We start from the raw sequence: 17,953 nt of genomic DNA on the forward strand, positions 1-17,953 counted from the left end.
CTTTGATAGGAGATATTATTAAGTGTTGCTTTTGATAAAACAAGCTGTTTCTCATCATTAAAAAAACATTTTTATCCATTTTATTGCATATGAATGATTGAACCCTTCTCTGTGGACACACTGTTTTAGACGTAGTGAGAGGACATTAAGAAACACAGATTTGGTATAATAATGAGAAAATTAAATTGAAGGTGATAATTGTGTTAAATACATTATATTATTCATCCCTCATGACATTTAAAATTTAAAATATTTGTATTTTTTAAAGCTAATAGCAGTTACCCTTGCTGGGCCTGTTTTGTCCCATGTCTCAAGAATGACTGAGTTACTGTTCAAGTGTGAAGTTGGAGTAGAAAATGAGGGGAGTGTTTCGCCCTACCCTACCTTTTTGAACCAAAGTACACAGACGAAGAACTAACCGCATGTGTCCTTTCCAACGTGATTACGTAATGCGTGAAATCGCACATTGCGCATCGCAGAGCTATTGTAAGAGCGTTTGTGGTTAAAAAGTAAATAAATTATTAGTATTTTTTTTTTAGAAAATGACCAATCATTTCGCTATTTTCACTATATTCCTCAGCTGGGACAGCACTTTGAAGCTGTATTGAAGCTGCAATTTGGACCTTAAACCCGTGGGGCCTCCATTAAAGTCCACTATAGATAAAAATCCTTGAATGTTTTCCTCCAAAAAAATAATTTCTTTGCAACTGAAGAAAGAAAGACATGAACATCAACATAATGTGTCTATTGAATGCACACTCCGGAATCTCTGCAGAAGTAATAGGCCATCCAGGTACATTTCGCATACTTTCATTTTTTGAATAGTATGAATTCAGACTTACTATTCTTTTGGTGTACTGTTTTTTTACTTTCTGTATAGTATGGAAGTAGGCATTCGGATACAGCAAGTGACTTGTTGCCACCTACTGGCGTAACCTGTAGCTAGACAGTCTGTGTGGAATGTGCAAACAAAAACCTAGAAAAGTCCTATTTTGTTGGCACTGTTCAACCAATCAAATTGGAGTACTGGAACTAATTGTAGAAAATGCAATAATATTAAAGTAATAGGTATGTCAAAAATATTATACAGACTTAATTTGATTCCCGCGTGCTATACTGTGAAGCCATGCACGACAAGCAGAAAAAAAAGAGATATTGTGGCCACAAATGAAGTATTAGTTCACCCACAACTTATTTATTCATGGCCACATGTTATTAATGCATTCTCGTTTTAGTTAAATTGGGGATAAGTTGTAATAAACTGTTCCCTCGTTTTAATTTAGTTTGACAAGGGAACATATTAGTACTTGAAATGAAGGAACAAATTAACAAGCCGTGGGATTTAATTTTTAATTGTGGCCACAATATCTTTTTCCCCCAGCATGTTATATGTGGGTCTCTGCTATCTGCTTTCAGATGCTCATGCGTATATTTGCGCACATGCTTTGTGAAGATTGCCAGCGTCTCGCAATGCAGCTGTGCCTGTAACGATCAAAGGAACATCTTGGTCAAAATGCCCGGTAATGAAAAAAACAGTTGCTTATGTCTTAAATTCCTTAAGTTGTCATCAATTTTGGTGGGAAAATATTGAATCTGTGTGTTCTCAGACCTGAAATCTCAGGGTTATGTTGAGGATCATGAATAACAGGCATGTGGAATATTAACAATCTTTCCCTGCTTGTCCAGCTGGCATGCCTTGAGAATGCCCACAGATGTTGTTTTGTTGGCTTTTCAAGTGGTTTCTGCTGCCTTTGGCTCTGTTTGGTTCGATTTCTTTTCAAGGCTTCAGCACTCCTAATCAGCAGTAGATGCTGAGCTTTTAGGGTTGCAGGTGGTTTGTGTGTGTGCGCGTTTGTGTGCATTTTGCGCCTACACAGTTACAAAGACAGCAAATGAGATTGATTTCCTTCTCTCACTTCCGCTCCTTCACTGCAATTTGATTAGTTATATTGAATTAAATCTGCTGTGAATTGTTAAATAAACAGTGACTTTCCATTATAGCTCACCAGTACATGGTCCGTTGGGTTATCTGTGAGCTAAAGCAGGATACAAAAGGTCAACCAATTAAATTAATATAATGCATGCCATGGGGTATTGCAATCAAATTTAATAATTTTTCAGGGTGCAATGGAAACAGTTGATTCTAAACATTTGGTTCACAACAAACTATCTTTCAAAAGAAAGGCGATCTTGAAACAAACTAGAAACATGAAGTCTTGAGATGTACTCACTCAAATAGCCTAATATCACCACTAAGTTAAAACATATTCCTGCAAATGAGGCCAATAGAGGATTGTATGAAAGTCTTCTTATTAAAGTAATTTCTCTCCAGTGGCCATGATTTGCCATCTTCTTTTATCTCTCTCTCCCACTTGCTTCTTAACTTATTCACTCTCTCTCTTTTTCAGTATCTAATTAAATAGGCAGTGTTGTGTTCTTCGGTTCCATGTGGATAATTGACAAGTGGCTAGGCCTCACTTTACTCAGCAATTACCAGCTGCATTCCAGCTCTGGCTAATTAAGACTCAACGACAGACAGTGTATTTGAATCACATTAAACATTTCTTAGGTTGGGGATGCCCCTTATCCCCTGCCGTCCCTGCCTTGTTCCTTTCTTCTCCAGGAGTACTTAAGAAGCTGTACATTTTCCATGCTTGCTGCAGTGTGTCGGATTCTGGGGATTTAGCTGTCAGTCAAGCTAAGACTCACATTATTATGGGGTTTTACCTTGAAACCTGAGGATAAATGCAGGCTGGTTGTACACTAAGGAGTCTAATTAAGATGCTCAATATTTCATTAATTACAATTCTAGCAACAACACTTTAACACAGCATTATGACATCTAAGAATGATATTCTTAATAGATGCCAAGTCTAACGCAGTATTTCAATTTCCGTATCCAGATTAGGCAGATGCCAGCATGGGCATGTCATATGGCATACCCTCATCCTCAAAAACCATGATGAAACCTATGCCAATAACTTAGTTTCAGTTACAACATTTCTGTAATTTTTTTAAACTTTTGTATGACTTTTCTCCAATTTTCCTCTTGATGTCAAATACAAAACATTTGTCCTGAAGTAAAACCAGTTGAGAACCATTGATGTAGGCATTCTTATCCGAACAAACTTTACAGTACACTTACTAAAAGTTCAGTCCCCCTGGATCAGCCTGGGTTTAAATGCCTTGCTCAAGGCCACAACAATCATTGGTCATGGCTTGGTCTTTGTGGTGACCAAACCAGCAACCTTCTGATTGCATCCCTAGAGCTATAACCCCTATGCTACACCACTCTGTTTCTCTTTCACGGTAGCATCAATTTTAAAACATTATTTTCTAAAGTAAATGTGTTGTGAACGGAAATCATGGGAGCTAGCTGATTGATGGTCTGATCACCAAATGCTGTGTTGGCACTCTGTTATACCACTTGGCTTCAGAATGTTTAGCGCTTGACTTTTCAACCAAACCATGGCTCAAAGCCCATTTCTAAAAAGCATCCGAGGCATATTTCTATCCTTGCTTGTACTTGTGAAATGCATATCTCCAACAGGTACAAACAACTTCATCAGAAGGCTCTGTTCTTGATGGTGCATAGTGAAAATGTTGTTGTAAATTTAGCTTCAAGTGGTCAAAGTTTTTTCTCTGCCGGTTTGTTCAGATCTGGATATCCAGCAGCCAGCCAATGATCCAGATTTCATGAAACATCGTCGAATAGCAACTTTGAAGAAAATCATTTTCCAACCTGTCTAAATTCCATGCCTTTGGCTCAGATTACAACATTGAAATCAGAGCCAGATGACACATCTTTGAGTAATCTTTCTCCCTTAAGTTCAGTACATAGTTAAGATCTGCAAACATGCCCTGAGGGGTTTGACTATGGTTTGATTAAAGCAAAAGGTTTGAAAAGGACTATCTTCACCAGAAGGTTCACATTTCCTGTATATTTTGACTATATAATTACATCTAAAGAGCTCTATTGAATACTATTCATTTACAAATTGCACTGTAATCATACACAATAGATTATATTATTGTTAAAAAGCTTAAAGGTCAACCTACAGTATGGTGTTGTTTCAGAATAACAAAAATTTTAGTGATCTTTAGTGACTGCTGAAAAGTAGTTATTCCCACGCTAAATCAAAGACAGCAGTTAGTTTTCTTATAGTCAAGCGAGATTGTCTTTTGCCTGCAGTATGTTTTCTTGCCACATTTATATAAGTTAAGATTACTTCAAGATAGGACAGTGGGAACATTCGGCAAGTAGATCTGCAGACCTGAAGCCTGAGGGTGTATTCAGTTTTTATTAACATGATGTATTTTGATCAGTGGCCTTACGTAAGCCCCTGAAGAATCCTAAATCTAAAATGGTAAAATTGTTTTCCATTGCTTAAATCAACCCCACATAAACTGTGAGCCATCTGGAGTAAATTTAACAGAATGGAATTACAATGTCACTGTGGTTTTAATAGTGGTGTGGTGTAAAATGGCACAAACAAATAATCTAAAGTCATGTTGCACAGAAAGTAAGTATTATAATTTGTACAGGAACTGACAAATAATTATGGTTGTCACTGATACATTAAGTGATTAATAAAAAATAATGTTAGATCTGTACATTTGATCTTTCTACAGGTTTCCAGTGTTTACAACAGATTCCACCCATGATACTGCAAAAACAAAAATAATGGACAAGAAAAGTGGTAAGAGCGCCAGACTGTTTGTTGTCATTTCCAGTTTTAAATGTGTAAAAATATTCCTTCCACTTGTCTTCATACAAGTGTTGACAGCAAAAAAGTGTTTGCATTTCATGTCTTCCAAATCCGTGCACAGTGATAACATCATCAACTGTTTTGTTGTTTTGACTAATTATGCTCCATATGCTCAATAATACAATGGCTGCTTGAATTGGAATTACAATGAGAGGATGCAAAATGTGTAATATGTACCTTGTATTTCAGCAAATGGCTTTCCTTCCAAGGCCACAGATAGTGGAGTACAGCGTAAACAGCTGCCATATTCTGTAGAGACCCCCTATGGGTTTCACCTGGATCTGGACTTCCTAAAGTATGTAGATGACATAGAGAAAGGGAACACAATCAAGAGGGTGCACATCCAACGCAAGAACAGGGGCCCAAAGTACAGCACACTGCCACGCAACTTCAGCCTTCCTGGGCATGGCGCTCGACCTCTAGCCAAAGACACATGGGCCAATACTTCCACTTTAGGGTCCAAACCCAAGTCACGTGTTACTGAAGTCCAGCAGCTTTTTGAGTTCCAAGCCAGTGATGCCACTAGTGGTAGCAGTAGGACCAGTGGAAGCTCCTCTGCCAGCCAGTCAAAGATGCCTGGGAGTGCTTACCTCCCCTCACCAAAGGCTGCAGAAGAGTCTCAAGTACAGACCTCATCTCAGAACGAACAGCCCATGGGCCTTAATGTTAGGCCTCACATTTTAAGAGCCTCCAGCATGCCTATTAATGTTCCACGTAGGAAAGGTTCAGATTCAACTGATGAGCAGAGTTCCCAATCGCAGAATGGCTCAGCTGAGAGGCTTTTTCGACCAGCGGATGGAGGTGACAGGAGAGGCAGTGTTCCCCAGGACAGGGCCAGCTTGCATCAACAGATCACAGCTGCACTGAAAAGGGTGCGGGAGTTAGAAGAGCAAGTCAGGACCATCCCTGAGTTGAGGGCTCAAATATGCTCTCTTAGAACGGAGAGGGAAGAACTGCTTCAAAGAATTCAAGAACACAAATCTGAGCAAAAGAGCGAGGTTCCTCAAACTGGTGCGCAAGACAGTGCTGTTCCTCCAGCTGTAAGTGAAAAGAAAGATGCTCCTTCCATTTACACGGATACTGCAGCTGATCCTGAAATTGTTCAAGCAGTACAGTCCAACAAAACCACAGAACAACAGGAACAAAATCTTGTGGTGCAGGTTATTGTAGAGCAGGAGTCTGAAAAAGTAACTGATACAGAGTCAGAGAAGGAACAAGTGCCAGCTCCAGTGTCTGTCCCAGTAATACTCATAGACAAAGCAGAAACTCCTACTGATCCAGATGAAGCAGAGGGACTTTTGCAGGAGTCTACACTTCAAGAAGAAGCATCAAAGAGTCTTTCAGAGCAAGCAGAAAAGCAGGATAGATCATCAGAGACGTTGTTAGAAGATAAACAGTCAACGCAGTCACAAGGGATTTCAGAATCAGAGGAATCCGTTGCTGCATCTGAATGTACATCCACTCAAGAAGACACTGCGACTGTTGAGGGACCAAGTGTAATTACAACTGAAGAAATTACAATAGCCCAACCTGTTAAACAGAAACTTCTCACTAACCTGGATCTGGAAGCAAAACTGAAAACTTTGGAAGAGAGTCTAAGCAAGGCCAGTTGTGAATTGGAAAAGACAAATGCCTTGCTGAGAGAGCAGATGAATAAGAATCGACGAAAGGATCAGAGAATACAGGAACTGATTGATCAAGTGAAGGAGCAGAAAGTTCAAGGTCCTATCGAGACAGAGCCGCTATCTGAACCAGTTGTCACATGTGATGCATCAGTCAGTACAGACAACAAAAGTGTCATGGAGAAAGGAATCGCAACAGAACCTCAACCAGCTGAGGGTCCCAAAGAAACAGACTCTAAATGCTCGAGCACTCAGACGAATATAGTAGAAGCTCGAGACATTGAAGTATTAGCACAAGTCACTACAGCAGAGAAAATTGTAGGGGTTGAGCTTGTCATGTGTGACCAGGCAATGGAGACTGAAGGCCAGGATAATCTAGAAGTTAACAGTGGTCAACAGGTCTCTGAAATGCTAGAGAAGACAGAATCTGACAAAGAACAAGAGGGTGATATCAAAGATAGTGTGTCAAGTCAGATTATAGATTCCAAAGTCAGTGAAATCGTTGTTGCAGAGAGTGACACTGAAGAATATGTCATGGTAGAAAGTGCCATGGTTGAGACTATGGGCAGTGAAAATGAAGTCCCTAAGCCCACAGTCCAAGAGACTGAATCTAAGGAGAGTCCAGTTGTTGAAAGCACAGTAACAGACAAAGCAAGAGAAGGAAGAACTTCAGGTTTGCAAACACAGCAGGAACCAAGAGAAACACAAGGACAGGAACCCCAACGTCAGTCTCAAAGGGCATCTGAAGCCACAGCTTCTCCTGCTGCAATCGGTCAGGTTGTTAATCGTATACAGGGCCTTCTTAATGAGCAGTGGGCCAGCCTGGGAAGTGGGGGCCAAGATGCGAAAGGAGAGAGCTCTCAGAAACCTCATTCTTCCAAAATAAGCTCAATTCAAAGCCACCTGAGAGGGTCCCTCAGTGCCCTGTCTGCCTTTTACTCACCTGTTCAGAAAGGAGGGGCTGCACGACAATCAGGTAAGATTAGGTTTCACGCCATATAGTCATGTGCCTTCTCAGTACACTCAATAAATAGATAATAATGACTGATGTGATTGTCTCTTAGACTTACAGTAGATGGTTAGTTCAAGTGTCAACCATGTTACAACACTAAGAAAAAAACAAAAATCAGTATTCTATGAACCATATGAATTTATTCTGCAAACCTCAAGGATTCGTAACCAATTTTATGGTTCTCAAGTTAAAAGTTTTACATTCTAGATACTGTCAATAGATTAAAATTGTATGTTTCAGTTTCTGTCCAATCATACAATAAATGCAAATACTATACCATCATGGCCACACTTTATTTTAAGGTCCAATTCTTGCTATTAACAAATCATTAACTATGACTTTTTCCTCAATAAACTCCTAATTTGCTGCTTATTAATAGTTAGTAAGGCATGTAGTTGTTAAATTCAGGTATTTGGTAGGATTAGGGATGTAAAATATGATCATGCAGAATATGTGTTTATAAGTACTAATAAACAGCCAATATGTTAATAATAGACATGCTAATAAGCAACTAGTTAGTAGTGAGAATTGGTCCCTATACTAAAGTGTTACCCAGTTAATACACTTTACATTCAAGCACTTACAAATACTATTGACATCATGTTGTCCATTGATAACTAGCAAACATTCCAGTTTAATCTGTTCTACATAAGAAGTTGACCCATACATCTGAATAAACTCTGCTTACAAGATATGTGAAACAGACCTTGCTGAGTGTGAAGTGAAGGTTTTGGGAGCTAGAGATGACAATCTAAAGAGCTAAAAGACATGTGAAAGTCAACTTGACATAATAAGTTCAAATATGTATATTTTTGCCTGATTATGCATGCATGTGTGGCACAGAAACCCGTCTGTTGCAATGCAGGGACCCAGTGGCATTGCACATTCATATTGAAGTTGCTTATTGTATGCCAAGATAATTTAGGAGATGTGTGTTGACCGTTTAAAAGCATCTGGCTCATATTACAGTGCTTGCAAAATGATGCGGTCTCATAAATACTGGCATCCATTGATATTTGTGCAACCACAGTTAATTATACTCTTTTGTTCTAATTATGTTCTTGAGCAATTCCACTGAATATTGTACTATGGTCACTTAAAAGCAACTTGTTTTACTAAATTGAGGCTAATTTTGATCCAGACTTATCTTGTTGTGTCCTGGGGAATGCACACCATCTCATGGGAATTTTTGAGCTTTTTTTTTAATTCCCAGAAGCTTTTCAACTCTTTGATGTCTTGTGTTTTGTTGTAATTGAATCCACTGGATCCTTTGGTTGTTACACACCTCTGTTCTCTTCAACAATCTCAGACAAACAGGGAACAAATCTCTAGAAATGCATTGTACTATTCAATCTCTTTTATGATCACATGACTGATGAGAATTTCTTGTGGTATAGGTGAGAATGGTGGTCTCTTTTTATTTATTTTAAAATATAAGTACCTCTGTGACTCTAACAACTGTTTTGACAGTTTGGTGTGCTACATTATGAATGAGTACATCTGACTTACCCACTCTGTGGAGCACAGCAAGTGCACGGTTCAGCATTTTGTTGTTTACATTACTTCTGGTAAAGGCATTTCAAGACATTCAAAAGTAATATCAGGTTGGACAAATGGACTGCGTTATGCAGAGTTACGTTTGTGCTAGGGATGATGAACAGGTGCAAACTTGGCTTACATTTTCACATATCTGACCATCTCCCCCATATCAGGCCTCAAATCCATCATGAAGAAGAACGATTGTCCTGACAAACAGGGCAACGGGGGAGCGAAGAAGAACTTGAAGTTTGTTGGCGTAAATGGAGAGTAAGTTTTTTGGCATATTTATCTGCATGCAGCAAAATAGTTTATATGGATGGTACTCCTTTTCATAAAATCACCTGCCATCTGTGTAAAACTCCTAAAAGTCTAATGGGGGACAAAAATGAAGGTTATGCCTTACATTTACTAATTCCCCCAGAATCACAATTGCTGGTGTTTTCATGTGAAGCGTCTATTTCATCAACATCCATGACATCAGATGTCCGGCCTGTCTCTTTGCATCCCTTAATCTGTTTCATCCTTCATCACAGTGCTCTGTTAGAAATGGGCCATGAGGTGTTGGCATTGCTTTCTGCCAGAGCTATTGTTGCATGATGAGTGAGGCCTAGTGAGATGACACGAAGAACAAAGTCCTCTCTCTGTCCCTCTCTCTCTCTTGCTGTGTCTCTGTCTGTCTGCCTGTTGCTGTGTGCGCCGGTGAATGATTTGTTTAGCTTGCCAGCAGAGATGGTTCTGTCTCAGCTGTATTTGACCAGCCTTCAACAATAAGATAATTATCCTGATAGAGTTGGGCAAACAGCTGGCCTGCCTGATCAGAAAGGAATAGCTAAAATCAGCTAAACTGATCTATTTCTTTAGCACATAAATTTGGAGTTCGTATTGATCTATTTATTTTTTAATATGTTGAAAATATATTTACTTTTAACCTTCATTTTACCAAAATATTTATTTCAGGTGCAAGAAAGTACATTTCCAATCTTACAGAGAGCCTACAGAGTTATATAAAACATATATTTAAATGCTTAGCATTTAAAAAAAAATTAAATGCATTTATTTATTTTTAAATGGCCAAAAATATATTGGTAGAAAATACATTTACATAAAATATATTTTCAAACATATTTTTGTAAATATATTTTTTCGCTTGCAGTAGTGCTGTACCATGAATTGCTGGTGTTTAAGTTACTCATATCAGATATTTCTGGAGTTGGCACCCATTTTGTTATGCTGCAATATGCTGGTTCCTTGAGCAGAAAAGTTCAGAATTAATTCATTAATATGCATGACTAGTTAACAAAACACAAGTTAGGACCTTATCTTATCAGTATGTCAAAACATGCTGGAATATCTATGTTGTGAATAATATCAAGTGACATACATGTATGACCTTTTATTTATACTGCTGTTTTGAAATATTATTTGAAAAGACTCAGACCGTGTGGGAGTGTTGGCAGATTTGGCTTCTATGGCGTCTATGTCTGATAGACTGTGATTATCCTGAGAGAGGCCCTGCACTGCTGTTGTTCGATGACAGCTGTTGATTTCAGAATTTGCACACCGTTTTGACCCAAACCACCATAATATAATTTCATTCTGTTATTTAGCGCTGTCAGCCAAGCACAAACAGCAGTATCAAAACGCTGAATCGCTGCCTTTGGCTGCCCAGCATGTTCATTTTCTGTCCAATTCTCTTATTTATAAGCCATATGCAAAGCTATTAGACTAATCACATTTGGAAATCTTGATTACTAAGACGATAGCAGAAGAGCATAACACTCAACCAACGCATGGCCTCTTTGACTCTGATCTGAAGTACTCAAAAGAGGCCCTCATACTCACCACCCGAATAAATGTATAGTCACCTGACCTGCATCTATAGGCCTCCATTCACCCATGTCCCTGAGGAATTGTGGGAATGCCATTCCTCTGAAAACATCCATGAAGAGCGGTGTTATTCAGACAGACTCAACACAGAAGAACCCCTCAGACCCCACAGAGGACCCTCTCATTTGAACAACTTGTATAAACACAAGAATTTTACACATCCATTCACAACCAACAAATTACATTTGTTTGCCATTAGCAGTAAGGACTATGCAGAATATAGATTAAAAGACCCTTTTATCTTATTAATGTAAACCAAATAGTTTAAAAATGTTCTGGTATAAAATAAAATAAAATACAATTTGTCATAACTAAACACAGGTTTGACATAAAATCCTGATCATAGAAAAGTTTGCTAATGCAAAATGGGATACTATTAAAAGAACCCCCTTGACTCAAGTTATCTGTGTGTCCAGCTATGAGACCACCTCCAGTGAGGACTCCAGTGGGGAGGAGGATCAAGACGAGGTTGAGGAGGTGGATAGCTCGGAGCCTGAGTTGGAGCAGGGAGAGGAGAGTGGAACGGCCCAGGAGGAGGCTGCTGCTGCTGGGGAGCAAGGTGATGGGGTTCAAGCGGAGGTGGCAGCGGGCTCTAAGGAGCCTGATGCTGCTCAGGCCGCCATGAATCCCCAGGAGGAGCAGCCTGTCAGGTGAGATGGAAGGCCGTGGTGAAAAGAGGGGTTGGAGTGACTTTTCTTATTGCTAACAACAAGTAACTCATAAAAGTTTTTTTCTAAGTGCCTATGGCTTAAGTGCTCAGTTGATGAGAGTTATATTATATTCTACATTCAATGGCATCTCTGTCATGGACCAACCTTCAAAGAGTAAGGAAGATCCACAGGACTTTTATTTGTGCTAGTCCCCTTTACCTTTTCAACTTGGTGTGAAAAGCTCAGTAGCTCATAATATGAGTTGGCTTAACACATTAAAGTGTGCAGTGACCCTTCATGCATGTTTCCCAAGGCAGGAGCCTCTGTTATGAATCAGACACAATCCTGCCTTTTGTTCTGGAAAATATGCCCAGTCACTGGTCCACTTAAAGGACTGCTTCACAACAAAAGACTGAACCTTTTAAAGCTACATGGCCGTATGGGAAAACCAGAGCGTGTGGTCTTCTTTTATGATTATGAAAACACCTTTTTTATTATAATATTCATAATTTTGGGGTAGGGGAATGCTGTAATTATACTTTTTTTATTTTTCACATTTTCTGATGTTTTAGTAAAGTTGGCAGACAAACAAATGGCTGATGATGTTGAAATTTAATCAGCATGCACTCTCATACACCAGACAAAGATACATTTATATCATGCTTTAGTTCTAAGTTAATATTAATAAACCAAATATTCTTCTGCAACTAGTTCCAACCATTAATATCTAATAGTATCAAAAGTGTCAATCTTTGGGTAGACTAAGATTTCTTTTTCTTTCTTTCTTTCGTTCTTTCTTCCTTTCTTTTGGTTACAAAGGATTTCTAATTCAAGTACATGCTGTTCTTTTGAACTTTCTATTCATAAAAGAATCTCTAAAATATGTATCACAGTTTACACAAAAATAATGCACAACTTTATAATAAGAAATGTTTCTTGAGCACCAAAACAGCATATCAGAATGATTTCTGAAGGATCATGTGACACTGAAGACTAAAGTAAAGGCTGCTGAAAATTCAGCTTTGCCATCAAAGGAATATGTTTTCAAATTATTTTAAAATCTTAGGCCCACCAGTACACATGCAACGGTCTAAAAACACATACAGAATCATGTAAAATTATAAACATGATTCATACTCAAGCTACAGAACTTTTCCAGAATTTGCATGTGCTAGAAGTACATGAAGATGTTTGTGTCATTCAAATGAAGATGTTTATGCCATTTAAATATTGGTAACAATTTGCTTGAGAGGCCAGTCTAATACGAGTCATTCTTAACTTGTGTTACCAAGATTCAAATTACCAAACTGCATTCTATTGCATATGTATCAAATACAGATATTCTATTGAGGCTCAGGTCTGCAGCCAATCTGTATTTGACAGTGATTTTACATAATTCGTCTGAAGTTGAAAGACTGATGCATGATTTAATATCTCTTTTTTTTTAGGCTGCAGAAAAGACACTATGTCCTGTCTATTTATTTATAAGTTTGATAAGTTATTTATTTATAAGAAGTTACAGCTAAATCTGTGTCATTGCAGTGAGTTAGTTGATAAGAACTTCATGGCTGCTTGTCATTTCCTCAAAGATCGCATGGCTGAGGTTGCTTCCCCAAATAAAGACATGGTAAGCAGTTAATGTTGAATAATGCTGAAAATAAATGCACCTTAATCTAGATGTAATTTTAAAGTACTTCAGTGAGCTAACTCTGGACTGTTGAATCTCAGAGGCAGGTTCTGATGGTGTTATATCAGGAGTGGTTTCGCGTGTCCAGTCAGAAGGACTCTCAGGCAGAGACGGTCACGCTGTACCTGAGGGAGGTGGGCTACCACACTCCCACTCTGCTGCGCTATATAGTAAACCTGGCCGATGGTAATGGAAACATGGCACTGCACTACAGTGTGTCCCATTCCAACTTCTCTGTGGTCAAGCTGTTACTAGACACCGGTGAGAGACCTGCATGTTCATACCTGAGACAAGATGAACCTAAGAAATATCAGCATTTTAATTAGTATTTAAAGTAGGAGTCAGGCAATATGGGTTTTTTGATAGCAAGATGCCAGAATCTAGAGAGCTGCATGGCAGTATTTGTTTAATTTAATAAAAAAATACAAAGAAATCTTAATATTATGAAATATAAGATGTCATTACTGTTTATCTGCTAAACAGGCATGATTATATAATCCCAAAATGTCCAAAAAATTGCTGATTAATTGGTTTGGATATATCAGTCTGTTGTCTAATTAAAGTTTTTACATTTATAGCAATTTTATATTATTTTTACATTTATAGTAGCAGTTTCCACTCTTACCTTTTGTGTGTGTATCAATATATTTATTTTATAGAATGGAAACAGATGGTGTTTAATTCTCATCTTCTGTTTCTCACTCGCTTTCACTTCAAACTATTGGATATACCAAAGTTCTCTTTAATTTTATATTCATTAGGACTGTGTGAGGTGGATCACCAGAACAAGGCTGGCTACACTGCTATAATGTTGGCAGCTCTTACTGCGGCAGAAAGCCCTGAGGACATGGAGGTGGCTCGGCAGCTATTGAGAATGGGCAAAATCAATGCTCGAGCCAGCCAGGTACACACAGCAAGACAGCGCAATATCCTGTACTGCAAAAACACACAATTTTGTTACTCATGTAGGCCTACTTACATTTGTTATACCAGACAACTACATTCTTAATGGTTTATCTTGTACAAATTCTTTGAGTGCAGCAATGAGCTGTTATTTAGTACATTGTTTCTTTGATTATATGGCATGATGAAGATTGTTTTATGTAAATAAGATTTTTTTTATTACTCCACACTAGTCAGGGCAGACAGCACTGATGCTTGCCGTTAGTCATGGCCGGACAATGATGGCCCAGGTTCTTCTGGACTGCAGTGCTGATGTGAACATACAGGACCAGGATGGATCCACTGCTCTGATGTGTGCCTGTGAGCACGGCCATACTGAGATAGCCAAAACACTGCTGGACAGACCAGAGTGTGACATATCACTCACTGATAAGGTGAGAGAGACACGGCATTTAAAAACACCCCTTTTAGTCTGAGGACACTACATTCCCATACTATTCTTGAAAATAGGAATTTTTCCATTTTTACTCCCACACTAGAAATTCGACGGGCCTACTACTCTGCTTTTTCATATGCATTTTAGAAAAATACATTGTAGAAATTATGTGATCAATAAGTCATGGTAACCAATGTTTTTTTAATTGAAGTAGGTAGAAATGTTTTAAAGTGTAGGTGCTTTTGACAGTTTGTGACACTTCAAAGTGCAAGACATAAGATAAATTCTGACACATTTGGAAATATGTTAAAGAGCAATTTTGGTGAAAACGTGAGACTATGAGCCTCAGTGCTTTCACAAAAGAGCCACATGAAGCTGGCAAGCCATGAGTTGAGTGCTTACTTGATTTCAAGGAAATGCAACACTGCCACCCAATGGTAAAAAGTAGTTACTTCAGATTTTTTAAATAGTTATTTATTTATTAGTTATTTACTATTCATGGGTCTAGCTTTTATTATTATTAAGAAAAATGTATTCTTATATTATTATTAGCAAAAATATTTTAACATAACTACATGTATGTTAAAATATCTTTTCTAATAAAAATATATACACTACCGTTCAAAAGTTTGGGTTCAGTAAGGTTTTCTTTATTTTTATTATTATTATTATTATTATTATTATTTTTATGTGTTTTGAAAGAAGTCTCTTATGCTCAATTTATTTGATTTAAAAATATTACTATTTAAAATAGCCGTTTTCTATTTTAATATTTTAAAATGTAATACATTTTTTCTTAGGATGGCAGAATTGACTTTTTAGCAGCCATTACTCCAGTCTTTAGTGTCACACAATCCTTCAGAAATAATTTTATTTTGCTAAATCGGTGCTCAAGAAATATTACTTATTATTATCAATGTTGAAAACAGTTGTGCTACTTAATATCTTTATGAAACCCTTGATGCATGTGCCATTAGTCAGAAATCATTCTGATATGCTGATTTGGAGCTCAAGAAATATTACTTATTATTATCAATGTTGAAAATAGATGTGCTGCTTAATATTTTTGTGGAAACCATAATACATTTTTTCAGGATTATTTGATGAATAAAAAGTTCAAAGAAAGGCATTAATTTGAAATAGAAATCTTTTATTTTGACCTTTGTTTCTTGGCAATTTAGTGTGCCCTTGCTGAATGAAAGTATTTAAAAAACCAAAAAAACGAATAATCTTACTGACCCCAAACTTTTGAACAACAGTGTATATTTAATTATTGATATCAGATGTGTTTTGCCTAATTTGCAAAAATATCTGGATGATGAGTATTTAATACTTACATATAATATACTAATACTTACTTTCCAATATTGTTTCCTTTTGAAAAAAGAATGGGTGTTTTTGCCAGTTATGACAGTTTCTCAGAATCTGACAGTTTAATCCGTCCCACAGGCTGGTGAAGCCATAATAATGCATCTTTAATCATGTAAACATTTAATGCAGTGGCTCTCAGCTGGACTGCAACCCAAATATTAATCACAGGTCTGTTCTTATAGGGTTACAAAGAACTATAAGTGTGCATATACACTGAACAAAATTATAAACGCAACACTTTTGTTTTTGCCCCCATTTTGCATGAGCTGAACTCAAAGATCTAAGACTTTTTCTATATACACAAAAGGCCTATTGGAACACGCTGTCGTATACGCCGATCCAGAGCATCCCAAACATGCTCAGTGGGTGACATGTCCGGTGAGTATGCTGGCCATGCAAGAACTGGGACGTTTTCAGCTTCCAGGAATTGTGTACAGATCCTTGCAACATGGGGCCGTGCATTATCATGCTGCAACAGTGTTGCGTTTATAATTTTGTTCAGTGTAAGAGAAGAAAAAGCATACTTACTCTGTGTGTCCATTTCAAACAATCACAATAGGATCTACACAAATTAGGGAGATCCCAGCGTGGCCAGGTTGCGAGACATGCTGTCACCTTCATAAACCACGAACATGCCTTTCAGCAACATTTACATTTCATTTCTTTCCCTCTATCACTAATAGGATGGACACACAGCTCTGGCGGTAGCCATGAAAGCTTCCCACTCAGACATGGTTGAACTTCTGAAAGCTCGCGCTGATCCAGCCACGGTCACAGATCCTACAGCTCCGCTCTGAGTTCAAAGGTCTTGTCTTCATGTCCAACTGGTTCTGCCAGATTCATCTTTCTACCGCCTCGACCTGACTCGCTGACCAGGCCAGCAGTCACCAGTAGAGAGACAGCACTTACCAGTAATTCGCAGATTCTCTGTTTGAGAAACGGCCAATGAGAAATGTACTTCCGTACGCCAATCAAAGATGCTATGGAAGGTGGGCTTCCCTAAACTTCCCAGAAGGTTCCCATTTGCCCTGAAGCACAGCTACTGTAGCTATTTAGCAGGCATGGTACATTGTTACATGTTTTGGCCTTCTATTTTCAGGTAATGTGACTATATTTTTGTGAGGCGACCAAGCGTAATCTACGAATGTTATAAAAGAAGTGATCAGATACTCACTATATTTATTTTTTATTGCACTTTTCTGTAATATTTCCCCCGGGATGTATCCAAGGCCTGTCTTATAACCTGATGTGTCTTCCTATTTGAGGGTTTTTGGGTCAGGCCCAGTACCAAACCATTCCTTGCCTTTGCAGGTGGAACAAGGAATGGAGTTTTACAGTCACACAATTGTGTTGCCAGTATGTCTCCCATCTTTAATCCCCAACATAGAGCCAAGCACTGAAAAAGGAAAAAAAAACCTTGAATGCTGATTTACAGTAGAAGCTTGTTTTAATTATTTTAAAGGAATAGTTCAAGCAAAAATGAAATTTTGCTGAAAATGTACTCGCCTTCAGGCCATCCAAGATGTAGATCAGTTTGTTTCTTAATTGTAACTGATTTGCAGAAATTTAGCATTACATCACTTGCTCACTTCACCTTCAGTGAATGGGTGCCGTCAGAATGAGAGTCCAAACAGCTGATAAAAGCATCACAATAATGCACATGACTCCAGACCATCAATTAACTGTTGGGCAAAGATGCATGTTTGTAATAAACAAATCCATCATTAATTTTTTTGCTTAAAATTAGTGAAAACGTTTAATCTGAATCAGGAGAGAAATATGCACATTGTTTACAAGCAACAACAGTGCAAAACAGTTCTAAACCAATATGTTGGTGGATTGTGATGTCAGAGGACAACATACGATAAACTTTTTTCACTTGAGGAAGCATTATTGTGGATTATGGACTTGTATTTTGGCCAGAAGCAATGTTTTAAAGTTAAAATGCCTTGATGGATTTGTTTCATGCAGCTTTTTGCTTCACTAGACGTTAATTGATGGATTGAAGTCATGCAGATCACTTGTGAATTATTGTGATGTTTTTATTAGCTGTTTGAACTCTCATTCTGATGGCACC

At 38.0% G+C, this 17,953-nt stretch overlaps 1 protein-coding gene across 1 annotated transcript in view; it reads left to right on the forward strand.

The window, feature by feature from the left end:
* The window catches only part of LOC107704518 (KN motif and ankyrin repeat domain-containing protein 4-like), a 50,816-nt gene extending 33,434 nt beyond the window's left edge, over positions 1 to 17,382 (forward strand). Inside the window, exons 2-10 of the mRNA XM_016507454.1 lie at positions 4,633 to 4,700; positions 4,959 to 7,367; positions 9,116 to 9,209; positions 11,246 to 11,479; positions 13,022 to 13,106; positions 13,208 to 13,427; positions 13,928 to 14,070; positions 14,303 to 14,503; positions 16,560 to 17,382. Coding sequence (XP_016362940.1) covers positions 4,685 to 4,700; positions 4,959 to 7,367; positions 9,116 to 9,209; positions 11,246 to 11,479; positions 13,022 to 13,106; positions 13,208 to 13,427; positions 13,928 to 14,070; positions 14,303 to 14,503; positions 16,560 to 16,673 — 3,516 coding nt within the window. The 5' untranslated portion in view covers positions 4,633 to 4,684 and the 3' untranslated portion in view covers positions 16,674 to 17,382. The remainder of the gene's footprint in view (positions 1 to 4,632; positions 4,701 to 4,958; positions 7,368 to 9,115; positions 9,210 to 11,245; positions 11,480 to 13,021; positions 13,107 to 13,207; positions 13,428 to 13,927; positions 14,071 to 14,302; positions 14,504 to 16,559) is intronic.
* The last annotated feature ends 571 nt before the right edge of the window (positions 17,383 to 17,953 follow it).

This window comes from Sinocyclocheilus anshuiensis, unplaced genomic scaffold (assembly GCF_001515605.1).
Source record: "Sinocyclocheilus anshuiensis isolate Anshui unplaced genomic scaffold, SAMN03320099.WGS_v1.1 scaffold1538, whole genome shotgun sequence".
Taxonomy (NCBI): domain Eukaryota; kingdom Metazoa; phylum Chordata; class Actinopteri; order Cypriniformes; family Cyprinidae; genus Sinocyclocheilus; species Sinocyclocheilus anshuiensis.